The sequence below is a fragment of the Ammospiza nelsoni genome, chromosome 5 (genome assembly GCF_027579445.1).
Source record: "Ammospiza nelsoni isolate bAmmNel1 chromosome 5, bAmmNel1.pri, whole genome shotgun sequence".
Lineage (NCBI taxonomy): Eukaryota > Metazoa > Chordata > Aves > Passeriformes > Passerellidae > Ammospiza > Ammospiza nelsoni.
In genome coordinates this window covers 58889205-58902423 of record NC_080637.1, presented here as the reverse complement: position 1 = coordinate 58902423, position 13219 = coordinate 58889205, and the positions used below count along the sequence as shown (strand labels likewise).

Below are 13219 nucleotides of genomic sequence, written 5' to 3'. Positions count from 1 at the left end.
GCAGGAGAGGAGGGGAGCGGGACAGGGACAGAGACACGGCCATGGATGGGGGCGAGGGGCGGCCGCAGCCCCACCTGGCCGCGTTGGTGCTGGCGCGGGGCGGCAGCAAAGGGATCCCGCTGAAGAACATCAAACTGCTGGCGGGGGTGCCGCTCATCGGCTGGGTGCTGCGCGCCGCCGTCGATGCCGGCGTCTTCCACAGGTGCGCATGCGCCGCCCCCCTGCGCTTCCCCTGCCCCCGGCGGGTTCGGGTTTGGGATGGACGGGCCGGGGGGCTCTGGTTCGGGATGGACGGGGGACCGTGGCCCAGGGAGGGGCTGGGGAAAGCTGCTGCTTCGTCAAGAGGCTCTTAGGGATGACTGTCAGTGTCTGCAGGGAGGGCTCAGAGCAGGGACCTGGCTCTGCTCCGTGGGGCCCAGCAATGGGACAGGAGAAGCGTCAGGAGCTAATGCCCAGCAAGTTCCACCTGGACTGGAGGAAGAGCTTCTTTACTGGAACAGGCTGCCCTGGGAGAATGTGGAGTCTCCCTCCATGGACATACTCAAAAGCTGCCGGGATGAAATCCTGTGGAACCTGCTGGAGCAGGGAGGTGGGAGCAGCTGACCCGCTGTGGTCCCTTGCAGCCCGACCCATGCTGTGACTCTGCCACTGAGGCAGGATTGATCCTCACTTGGGACAAGGGGGTGCAGTTACTGTGGCGCCGGGTTAAGGGTCAGGCAGGGCAAGCACCCTATCAAGAACTCAGCTGTCCCTTCCTGCTGAGGGTGAGCAGCAGAGGAATGGAGAAATTAAAGTCTTACACAGTAAATTGAAATTGAAGTTTTTCTGATGCGTGGTTCGGTGGCCACGAACTGGTGATGTTGTAAATATTGATGGGTTTACTTCATTAAGACATCTGCATTAAATGGGACTGCCAGGCTGGAGGTGATCTCCTGTGAACTGTTGAAACACAGGATGACTTTAGTTCATTGTCATCTGGGTACTCAGGACAGCATGCACTGAGCTTGGCATCTCCAAGGATGGAGATCCCACAGCCCTTCTGTTCATTTCACTGTGCTCACCCAGAAAAATTTTCCTTATTTCCTCTCTCCATGCCCAGCAGTGAAATCACCTCCTTGCTGAGATGTCTCTTTCAGCATCTCCTGGCATATGTGTGCTCCCAGGCCCAGTCATCGTGCTGGCTCCTGCTGAGCTTGCTCCCATTTTTCCTTTTTGGTATCAGGCAGCCCACAGCTGGACCCAGCACATCAGAAGCAGTCTCACTCAAATGTCAAGTTAAAGGAGATAATCTTTTGTGCCTATGTGACACAGAAGAGAAGCCCAGATTGTGGCCAAGTGCCTGAAACTTCGGAAGCAATAATTAGAGCTAGATAGAAACGTGTGTTGTTGCTGTTGAGAATAGAGGCATTACATTCTCTGCAGGAGTGAGACTGAGGATTTTCTACACATTTTCTGGTAATTAAAGCCATGGTTAGGATGTGCTCAGTGTGTAGCACTCTTAGGGGCAAGTTCCCAGTGCAAACCTGCTGCATAGTACTCAGAACAAGTCGAGGAGAAATGTAGCCCAGCTGGATCCAGAGCACTGTATCTCATAGCTGCTCTGTCATTATCTGGCCTGGAAAACCTTTCTTGCTGTATCTGAAAAGTAGAGGATGCAGTACTCTGTTTTATTTTTAATAAAGAAACAGACAAGAACATTTCTGGTTACTGAGGTTACTGATAATTTTTTAATGATTGTGAATCTGTACTGCTGAATGACCTGCTGTGGCTTCTCTTTGGCATCTGAATTTTCCCAACAGGAAGCCAGTCAGGGTTGTGCAGCCTGGCTTTGAGGCATGGCAGGTGCAGTAGGTGGACATGCACCAGGTTTGCCTTGTCACCTATGGAACAGCTGTGCAAGGTACCTGTTACACAGCAGAACTCTCGTGGTTGAATGGGGAATGTGTATTTAAGTTCACCATCCCAAAGCAGTTTCTGGAAAACACCTCTTGTGTGTTTGTTCTCAGGGTGTGACTTGACATTGCTGTTGCTGTCACACATATTTTTCTGCTGATGATCCCACAATGTCTTTGGGGGAAGAAATGTAACTGCAGCACCATTTGCTTTGGACAGTGCATTGAGAATGCCACATTGCTGGGAGAGGAAGGGTGACTTTTCATAGCTTTTGTTTTTATACCTCTCATGCTTTTTTGTCATCACGATGACAGCAGTGGCTTCACACTTGCTCAGTGTTTGTCATCACATGATACTCAGAATTAGCCCTTCCTTTTGTAAATGTTTATTTTCCCTGAACGATTGCAGTCTTGCTTTACCAGTACTGGAAGTTTTCTGTGCCAAAACATATGGAACTTGAACGGCTCCTTCTCTGGGAGTGTATGGAGGCCAATTAACACATTTTAACACACTTGTAGCATAAGCTAATATTTTAACTTTGTGGCAGTTTTACTTGTAAACTAAACTCTTACATGATTCTGAATGCCACATCTAACGCATTCACAATTCACAGATTTGTTAACATGCCTAACAAATTCTTTGTGCTGACACTGGATTTTTCTGGTAACACTTCTAAATTTTATACTGCTTAAGCTTCCTGCATGAAATGCAACTCAAGATTCAGATTTTACACTCTGGTGTTTTTTATCCCCATTGTTAAAAGCTGCTGGTTGGACTGACTGGGATAGTTTTATTAATACAAACACAAGAATTAGTTCCTTCTATTGCAAGTTTTAGTACAGACATAAACAAGTTGGGGCTTTTTTCAGGTTAAATTGCAACAGGCAAGTCAATAATGATTTATTCCTTATATTAATTTTTGTCACTGTCTGCCAACAGCATATGGGTTTCCACAGACCACGACGAGATCGAGAAGGTTGCGAAGCAGTTTGGTGCTCAGGTCCATCGCAGGAGCCCTGAAGTCTCTCAAGACTCCTCCACTTCCCTAGAAGCCATCACAGAGTTTCTCAATCATCATCGTGGTAAATCAGGAATGAAATATGCTGAGCTTTTATATCGTAGCCCCAGAGGGATGATGCACTTAGTATTTAGAAAAATAAGTAAAGTAAAACACTGAGTAAATAAAAGCCAGAAAGATTCAGATTCTCCTTTTTTTTTTTTTTTTTTTTGGTGTGTGGTACTTACCATACTTTGCAGTTGTGTGTTAGTAAGGGTGTGAATTGTTTCATAAATGTCTCTTTGTTTTTCTTTAGAGGTTGATATTGTAGGAAATATTCAAGCAACATCTCCCTGTTTACATCCCAGTGACCTTATAAAAGTGGCAGACATGATCCAGAAGGAGGGCTTTGATTCTGTCTTCTCTGTTGTGAGGAGGCATCAATTCAGATGGAGTGAGGTAAAGAAAGGAGGTAATATTTAGATGTTTCTGGTTACAGTTATACTTCACTTTTTTTTTCCAAATTCTTGCTTTTCATACCTGTCCTATTTCAGGAAGTGATGTCTGAAGCATAGACTGAATTCTCTCCAAGAGATTTGAGATGGCTTAAAAATTCCTTCCAAGCACTGGTGTCTTGATATTACTGAGAATTGCTCAGCCTTTCTGTAACTGTTTTGTAGAAATTAAAGTTATATTAACATTATATTAGCTTGTCTAAGCTGAAGATACAGTTCCAGAAAAAACCTTGCATGTTAACTTCTTCCTAGTGGATATTTATGGGTATTCAGACACTACTCTGAGGTCCTAACTACAAAACTGTTTGTTCTTGCTATGCAGTAGCTGACAAATGACAAAAATGTGAGATAAAAATCTTGGTGAGAATGGGATGACAATCTCTTGGCCTGCAGACTTAGGTTTTGTTTCATCCTGATAATTTGGCTGCTGACTTATGTCACGTTGCAAAATGCCTTTGAGTCATGAGTACTTACTGAACTCATGTTGGTTAGCTCATCCAGAAAAATGTGACTGGTTTTTCCCAGAGAAAATATGGCCCTTAGCTACAGTGGCCAAGGTAACCAAAGACTGACATTTTACAAATAAAATTGCACCTTGCCTTAGCTATAAAGCACTTTTTGTCCTGGTACAAAGAGCTATTCCACACATTTTGTATGTTGGCTTTGTTTCTGTGGTTAAAGCAGAAATGTTTTCATTTTTTAAAAATGGCTATTTCAGGTACTCTCACACTGGAGTTTTGGTGTTTTTTCTACTTGGTTTCTTTTTTTTAAATTAAAGTTACTCAGGCATTACAGTTATTTTGTTGAGATATAAATTGCTTCATATGAAATTTTTCTGAGAGTTTAGAAAGCATCATGCTGTAAAAGAGTATGTGTAATAAATGAGGCTTGATCTTAGAGATAAGATGAAATAAAAGTTAAGCCTTTGTTTAGAGTAAACACTTGAACATTGTCATTGTTCCCCATAAGAGGAGAAATAAGTGATGCTTTTTGTTTGTGCAGTATAAGAGGAATATCAAAAGCATGGGTGGCAATTTCAGGATTCTGTGGATTGCAGTTTAGCAAGCCACATACACATCTTGAGATGCTGGAAGGGACAAATGTGAGAGTGAATCTCATGTGGATCTGCCATGTGGGTTCCTGAAGTGCTTGTGTCCCAGAAGCAGATTGTTAAATAAGAAAGCCTCGAGGCCTACCTAAAAAAAGAAGTAATTCTTCTGCACAAAATGACATCCAAACGTTTTTAATGTGGTGAGAGCTAAGGAATTATTCAGCTGCAAGGACTGAGGAGAGCTGGAAACAGATTGTGCCAACATGAGCAGCTTAAGGATAAATGCAAATGGCCTTTAGGGTGTGTGGTGTTTCAGGTGACAGTTATTCACAGCAGCATTATACAATGGTTTTTCTTCTTTTTATTTTTCCATGCAGCTTTAGAGTACTGATTATGCAAAAAGAATTTCATGGGGTTTTTTTTTTTGTGTAGCTCTGTTGTTCCTTCTGCATTAAGGTTTAATATTGATAGACCCTCAAAGAGAAAGGTGTCTCTCTGTGACTGGAAATGTTTACTTCAGTGAGCACAAAGCTTTAGCTGGTGATGAAACACAAGGGGTGTGTGTATCTACTAAAGCCTTAGGATGTTTTGGGTGTTTGAGAATGCCCTCTAACTTTCTTGTGGTTACTGGATCATGAAACCTGGTGAATTTTAGCTTCTTTGTACATCTGGATTGAAGGGACTTAAGGACAAAAGTCACTGGTCCTTGATTTGGTTTCTGGTGCATATACAATTGTCATTGGTAATAATGTGGGATCTTTTGAGATGGTGTTTGTGCAGACAGCTGTTTGTTTATTTGTGGACACTTATGAAGAGTTAATGCATATCCTTAAATATGATGTATTTTGGGGAAGTCCCAAGATGTTTTCACAGGCAAAAATTATTCACATATGCTCTTTTTTCACCTTCCAGATTTCAGGCTGGTCCTTTCAGGTATCAGAGTGCATTCAGGCATTCCCATGTGCAATAAGAGTTGGAGTACAGGAATAGTATTTCTTTCATATTGGCAAGGACAGTCTGGTAGAATGTCCCTCCTACTCCTTGTGGGAATGAGTTTTGAAGCAAATAACCTCTTGGGGTTTTGTTGTTGTTTCTGTTTGGTTGGTTTGGGTTTTTTTTCTAAAGTGGTAATGAAAAGTTTCCTTTTTCACTGCTAGACATACAGAGTAGTCCTCCAATTTATCCACAGTTCCAAAAAGAGAAGCAATTCAGTGATTCCTCTGAGAAGTTGTGGATTCTGTATCCCTAGAAGTGTTCCAGGCTGGGTTGGATGGGGCTCTGAGCAACCTGGGATAGTGAAAGGTGTCCCCTGCCCATGGCAAGGGGTAGGAACTGGATCATCTTTAACATCCCTTCCAACTCAAACCAGACTGTGATTTTTTATAAAGTTAAGCAGAAGGAGGCAATAAATGAGAGAAGTTGGTGACTGAATTATACCCTTAATTTTTCAACAGAAAGTTATTTAGGTTGTTAAGTGACTCTGAACAGGAATTATTTAAGGCTTTTGCTTTAATTGTTTTCCTCTGTTAACAGAAAACAAGATGACAGAACCCCAAAACCTGAATCCAGCAAAGCGGTACCGGAGGCAAGACTGGCCTGGGGAGCTCTATGAAAATGGCTCGTTTTATTTTGCCAAGAGGCATCTGATTGAGAAAGGCTACTTGCAGGTTAGTGCTTCTGGTTTTTCATGCTCTTCAGAATAATACATCTACTCTTGCTGTAGAGGGTTCTGAATTCAATAATCTGTTTTGATTTCTGATTTAGTCAGTGTGAAATAGCACTCTGACCTCAAAACAGTTTGCTAATTATTTGTATCTTAGCAGAGCTAGTTATAGCTAGGGCAGTTCCAGTAAACAGCATCCTCCACAGCAAATAAATTTATGCAAATAAATGTCTTATATAGCTTTAACCTTAAACCAATACAATACTGAGTTGAGCTTTGCAGGAGTTCACCAGTGTATCTTAGAATTCATTTTAGTGCCACTAAAGGTGTGAAACTGAGCTTCATGCAGTGTCAGAGCCTTGTCATAATCAGCAAATTTCTATATTCAGCCAGTTTCATCTTATGCCAATTTTTGTACTGTAACTTTAACAGTCTTTTTCCCTTTCCTGATGTTTACATCCCAATGTAGTGGTGCAGAACAACACTGTGGTGTGGTGGATATATTTCCCTTGGAAATTAAGTAACAGTAAGCAAATAATAAAATAGTCTTCCTAAGCAAATGCTGCAGGTATTACTATTTTGCTGATTAAAAGAGCTAGTAAAATTAGTGTGATGTAATTGCTATAATGCACAACATCTTGCACACTTTCTCTAGTTGTAAAATGGAAATAGTTATTAACTATTTCTTCAATAGTTACTAACTGTTCCTTCAAATGGTTCTGTGTCACTGGCAAAAACATAATTGATGGTTCACTTTTATATAAGCTATGGTGGCCACTCTATAACCAAAGGCACTTGGCTTTTATTGCATGGTGCTAAATTGTAGAGTTTCGTGTTTGTGTTGACCCAAGCATAAAATTTGAGTGGATTTTATTTCCTTCAGGGTGGTAAAATGGCCTACTATGAAATGCGTGCAGAGCACAGTGTGGATATTGACATAGACATTGACTGGCCTATTGCAGAGCAGAGAGTGTTGAGGTAAAAGCACTTTTTATTCCCTTATTTCTTTGGTGCTGCTTGCTTCAAAGTGTGGTCATGAGAATTCATAATGCATGGAATGTAAGCAATGGAGATCAAAGATAATTGGGCAGCTTTATTTCTGCCCAGGATTTTTTCCTTTCTCCATTGAAATCAACTGAATTACCTTTGTTACATGGTGGGATTTTGGTAGTTTGATTTTTTCCTTAAAGTTCAGCTTGGGGAAGAGTGTAAGCCCTACTGTACCTCAGCAATGTGTTACCATCATCTCTGGCTTGCCCAGGTGAGGTGCCCCAGATTTCCGTGCTCCAGACCACTATAACTAATGCCTGGGAATGGGAATGTTTGTGTAGAGGGCATGAGCTGATTCCACCTCACTAGCTGCCTTGTCTTTGCAGCTGCTCTAAGGAAATAATGGGTGGGAATGGAGTATGTTTTCTGTGCCTTTTTCATCCTAATTTTTAAATGGATGACATAAATAAGCTGTCTTTTGGATAGTTCTGTTTGTTTCTTTGAAGAGGGACAATATAGTTGGAGAGTGATGATCACGAGAAAAAACATTAGAAAAGAACAATTTCAAAGCTGATTCTTTTGTCTGAAAGTTACAGTTGTATGGGAAATACTTGGGGTTTTGAAGTGTGCAAAAACTTCTATCCTAAAATGATAATTTCTTTGTCTAGCTTTGGATATTTTGGCAAAGAGCCACTAAAAGAGGTGAAGCTCTTGGTTTGCAGCATTGATGGATGTCTGACCAATGGTCGCATTTATGTGACAGAAGATCACAAGGAAATGGTCTCCTACGATTACAGAGATATTGTTGGCATTGATCTGTTGAAGAAAAGAGGAATCCAGGTGAGTGCTGTTCTGAAGAGTGAGCCTTCACGTCTCATGTAACCTGCACATTAAAAGATTCTAAAAAAATATATTCTTGCAGCATAGAAGTTGAAGTTTCTTCACAGTGCTTGTGGTCAAGCAGCATAATATATTGGTTGGGACAAATGTTATCCTCAGAAGCCTCAGAGGAAAACAAGAGTTTTGAAAAAGTTCTCAAGCACAGTAATTAGAGCATCTCTCTCCATTTCACAGAATCAGAGAATGGCCTGGGTTGAACCATCTTGTTCCATCCCCCTGCCACGGGCAGGGACACCTTCCACTATCCCAGGTTGCTCAGAGCCCCATCCAGCCTGGCCTTGGACACTGCCAGGGATCCAGGGGCAGCCACAGCTGCTCTGGGCACTCTGTGCCAGGGCCTCAAAACCCTCACAGGGCACAATTTCTTCCTCATATCCAGTCTAATCCTCCCCTCTTACACTTTGGAGCCATTCCCCCTTGTCCTGTCACTCCCGGCTCTTGTCAAGAGTCTCTCTCCATCTTTCCTGTGGGCACCCTGCAGGCACTGGGAGGCCACAGTGAGGTCACCCCAGAGCCCACTCCTGTGAAATGGAGTAGATGTTTTTTCAACAGTCCCTCAGCTTCATTTTCTAGAAAGCCAGAGGGGTAGGAAGCTTGTAATCATTGTTTTGTGCCTGTTGGAGCCTATTTCCATACCTTCTTTGACTTGGAATGTTTCATGGAAAATCTCTAGGCCTTTGTGCTGCACTTTATTTATTTGTAGTATATGTTACTGATACAGTCCTGCCTTTTGTTCCTCTTCTCTTCATCCTGTACTTAAAATGAGTGTCAAGCATTCGTTTGTATTTAAAAGCAATTAGGGAAGATAAGCTTGTCTCCATCTTTGACAGAAAACTTGAAGGATTTGCGTCTGAGATTTCTAAAAATCCTGCTGCAATTATCTTCTGGTTTTAGCTTACCTTGTGCACCATTCCTGAAATTTCGAGTTTGGAATGAACTTCCAGAGATAATGTGCTGTGCTGCTTCAGTCTGTGTGGTGTTGGTTTGATGCTCTGAAATGGTGCTATAAATAAAGTTAAGTTATTAAGTAGAGGGGCCAAGGAAAAAACTTCATGTTCTACTTTGGCAAACATTTCAGAAATCTTTCTTGGAAATTCTCTAATTCCACATTGTGACTTAATTAGATCATACTACACTAGATAGTCACCATGCAACCATACTGTGATATTTAGAATTTTATTTAGTACATGTTGCATTTAAAAAGACAAATGTAAATTATTTTTGAACATCAGGGAGGGCTGCAGAAAGGTCTTTCACCTTCCTAAAGGAACCTCAAGACTCTGGTTTTGGATGCTAATCACTTCTGCTCTGAGTTTTGAAAATCAATCATTCACTGCTTTTCCAGAGAGAGCTTCTACAAGCAAAACTTGCTTTTTTTTGTAATAGTAAATCAACTTATATGTCTTATTTCTTTGGTGTAGAACTTACTCTAATTTTATTTCTATAGGTCCGACTCATCTCTGACAGGGATTGTTCAAAAACACTGTCAGCCATGCAGCTGGGATGTGTAGCAAAAGTCAGTGTAACAAATAAACTACAGGTTCTGAAGGACTGGCAGGAGGACATGGGTTTGAGCTGGAAAGAGGTGGCTTACTTAGGTCAGTTCCTTTTTTTTGGTTTATTTAATTTAAATAGCATAGACAAATGGAATCATTGTACTGCTGCTGAGCTTCAAACCACTTTTCTCTTTGTAAATATACTGAATTTAATGGGATTGCTGTGCACATTGCAGCACACAATCACCAAAAGTAGGTATTTCAAGGCCTGTTAGGGTACAATCTAAATGTTATAGACAGTAATGAATCTGTGTAATTTGGTAAGGGAAGTCTTCACTGTTTTTCCAGTGGGCTATAGGAAAGCTTTTGTTTTTAGGAAACATTTTGATATCAAAATGTTGATAAGTATACACTTTGAGCTGACAGTTTTGAACTCATTGTAGTTGATTTCAGGGGGATTTGGTATAGATTATGTTCTGAAATGGTAGTCAGAAATGGACAGAATTAGAACTGAAAGCCATGTGCTTCTGTGCTAAACTGTATTTCAGAGACAGGCTAAGTGAGGAGTCCTGCCAATGCTTATTCAGCTGCTCACATAATTTTACTACTCTTAAAAGTAGCATTCTCTTGCCTGAATATTGTGAAGTGTGATCATCATTTACATGGATCACCATGATTTTCCAGCACCTGACTTGCATATGCAAAGTGCTGTTGAGCTGCTGAACATTGTGACCAAAAAAAAAAAAAAATTCAAAAATCAGATCACTGCGTACCTGGAGAAACACTGAGAAAAATACTGATTCTTTCCCTTGTGTGATATTTGGCCTTGCCTGTCATTCTCCTCCCCAGGAAATGAGGAGTCTGACGTGGAGTGCCTGAAGCAGGCAGGCATGAGTGCTGTGCCTGCTGATGCCTGTGCTGCTGCCCAGAAGGCTGCTGGTTACATCTGTAAGAGCAGAGGTGGCTGCGGAGCTGTGCGCGAGTTCGCAGAACACATTTTCCTGCTCTTAGAGAAAGTGAACTCTGCAAGGAAGCAGCTGGAAGAAATCAGCTCAGCAGGGAAGGAAATGGGGAGAAATGAGAACAGCAGGAAAGGAAATAAGGAACTGATGGAAAAAGAGTAACGCCGTTGGTCAGTCCTGCCTTTCTTCCTCAGTACATCTATATCCCAAAGGAATGCTTACCTTTCAAATTTTACAGCACAGTAGAGTTAAAAAGGTGTCTCCCCCTAATTGCAGGTCCCACATTCATGATTATATGCTGAAAATATGATCACATCCATGATGATTTTAAAAGCCATTTAAGTGCAATGGGAGGAATGCTACAAGAGGGAGTGCCCTGTAAATCTGCTCTTAATCATCACACCTGTCCTACAGGAATGACACCTCTTTATTTCATAATCTGAATGTTTTCAGGGATCAATGATTTTGCATGACTTGAAGATTTGTAATTCAGGCTTAAAAACCCCAAAACTTCTGTCAGTTTTGCTCATGTGGTTTGCATTTCTTTTATCAAATGCATGGTGTTGTGGTTGTGTGATTGCATTTTACAAGCTTTGTCCTTAGCAAGGAAGAGTTTTAACATGTGCTGGAGAGGTCAGATGTAAAATACTTATCAATAAAACTTCCTCCTCTATTTTTAAAATATAGCACAGTTACTGTAAAACAAGTTAATATTCGTTTAAAAAAGCACTTTAACATGTGTTCAGTTTGAAGCTCATAAATAATTAAATCACATTTGGAATTGTACCTCTTGGAATTTATTTTGGGTTTTATTGAAGTGCCTAAATGAATATTTTGCCAAATTTGGAGTTAAATTTCCCATTGTCTTTGAGATCTTTGCAGAAACTCAGTTTCTTTCTATGAAGACTATATTGGAACCTCAAAAGAATTAAAGCCAAATAAAAGTCTTTAGGTTTATTGTATGGAAAAGTAGCTGCTGTTAAAGAAAAAACAAAACCAAACTGTAGTTGATGTGGGTTTACATAAAATATATATACAGACTACTTTTAGCATGTTAAAACTGGTTTACATGCTTGTATTTATTGAAAATAGGAATTGTATTGTACATTACAAATACAATAGTATATATCAGAGTTAAGTTCTGATTTGGGTTATGCTAAAAAATGAAAATACCCATGGTACACTGGCAATTACAAGGGAGGTGAATGATAATGGCTTGTCATTTTATTTTGTTTCTCTGCTAAATTTTGCATTGTATAAATAGTTATACTCCCAGTATATCACCTGATATGCTGGCCTCTGATAAACTTTGTGTTTACTTCCTTTCAGAAAGCAAAATGTTGAACTAAAATGGTTTACTGCCTATCTACAGTTAACAGATAAAATTTTTATTGTACTAATCAGCTCTAAGTTACCTAAATTTAAGTGTCTCAGTCACGTTTTAAGATTCTGCGCTGGATAAATCCCATGGACTTTGACAAGAGGGGAGCCACATTTTGGACATCAATGTTTTCATTTTAATAATTCATGGTATAATCTTACATTGGAAAGAATATGAAGGATAAAAGAGCTCTAGAGACTGTTTACCAAAAAAAGATATGGGATATGCAGGATGTGCTTCCTAAAAGGTTCAGATTTGTATTGCCCACACTGTAGTGGAAAATCTAATTATAGGGTAGGAGCAGGGATGCCTTAATTACTCCTCTTGATTTTATAGAAGAAGCCTCAATCATATGAAGGATTTAGGGGTCAGAGAGGCAGAGACAGTGAGGGTAACTCTGTCACCTTAGAGGTGAAATACCAAGTTCCAGGAAAGGTCCAAATGTGTAGAATATTTTCCCAAGTCCTGTTCCAGTACATGTGACACCACAACTGCCTTTGATTAGAGGGATATTACTCATTCAGAGTAGATTTCAATGGTCAGTTTTGTTATTCTGGGATAATTCTGAGATCATCTTTTGGCCCTGTGAGCTCTTGGTTTTTTGCTTCAATTCATCTAGGTTATTTCAAAGAAGATCTTAGGTAATGTGGGCTGTTCTGTCATGATTATGTGAAATGGAAAAACAGGAAACTATGTAAATATTTGTAGTAAGCTATTATGAAAAAGTAGCTGATTACATCAGATTTTAAATAAACAGCTTTCTTTAGTCTTCTAAGTAGAGAATGGTTATGGGCTGGCTTGTGGTGAGTTTCTGTACTGCAAATCATACACTCCCAAGTTCATGTGCCACACAAATGATTTATGATGGCAAAGGTGGACAGATTTAGTGCCCAAATTAACCCTTCACACCTTCACCCACTTCTGACTCTCATTATTTATTTTTATCTGTTTTTTTTCCTATTCAGTTTATCTTCCTCTCCAGTTCCTGTTCGGTGATGTAACAAGTTCTGACCTTAAGTCAATTCAAATCAATATGAATCACATATATCTTTTGAAGTCAGAGATATGTTTTAATACTTGCTGATTTCAAGTTTTTAAGACTTTTAAACCTTGATCACACATTTTAGGTAACCAGTTTTTCCAGACCCTGTGTGGGGGAAGGTTTTTGGTTTTAATTTTTGGTCTTATAACACTATTTACCTTTTGCAGAAATAAGTTTAAATTAGTCTAATTCCACCCAGTGAGACCAATCATTCTAATTGTTACCATTACAAGAGCAGTAATGCTGTACAGAAGAAAAATACCATTATGTGTGAACCTGATGCATAAATGGGTTAGAAAAACTTACCAGTAATACACTTGTCTGAAAAA

General features: G+C 40.2%; 1 protein-coding gene across 1 annotated transcript; it reads left to right on the top strand.

Annotated features, from left to right (window-relative positions):
• Positions 1-13219, top strand: CMAS (cytidine monophosphate N-acetylneuraminic acid synthetase). Its single transcript, XM_059472650.1, has 8 exons — positions 1-202; positions 2833-2975; positions 3207-3362; positions 5990-6123; positions 7003-7097; positions 7778-7949; positions 9457-9607; positions 10355-13219. Exons 1-8 carry the CDS (start codon positions 42-44, stop codon positions 10627-10629), a joined length of 1287 nt encoding a protein of 428 aa, XP_059328633.1. The 5' UTR covers positions 1-41; the 3' UTR covers positions 10630-13219.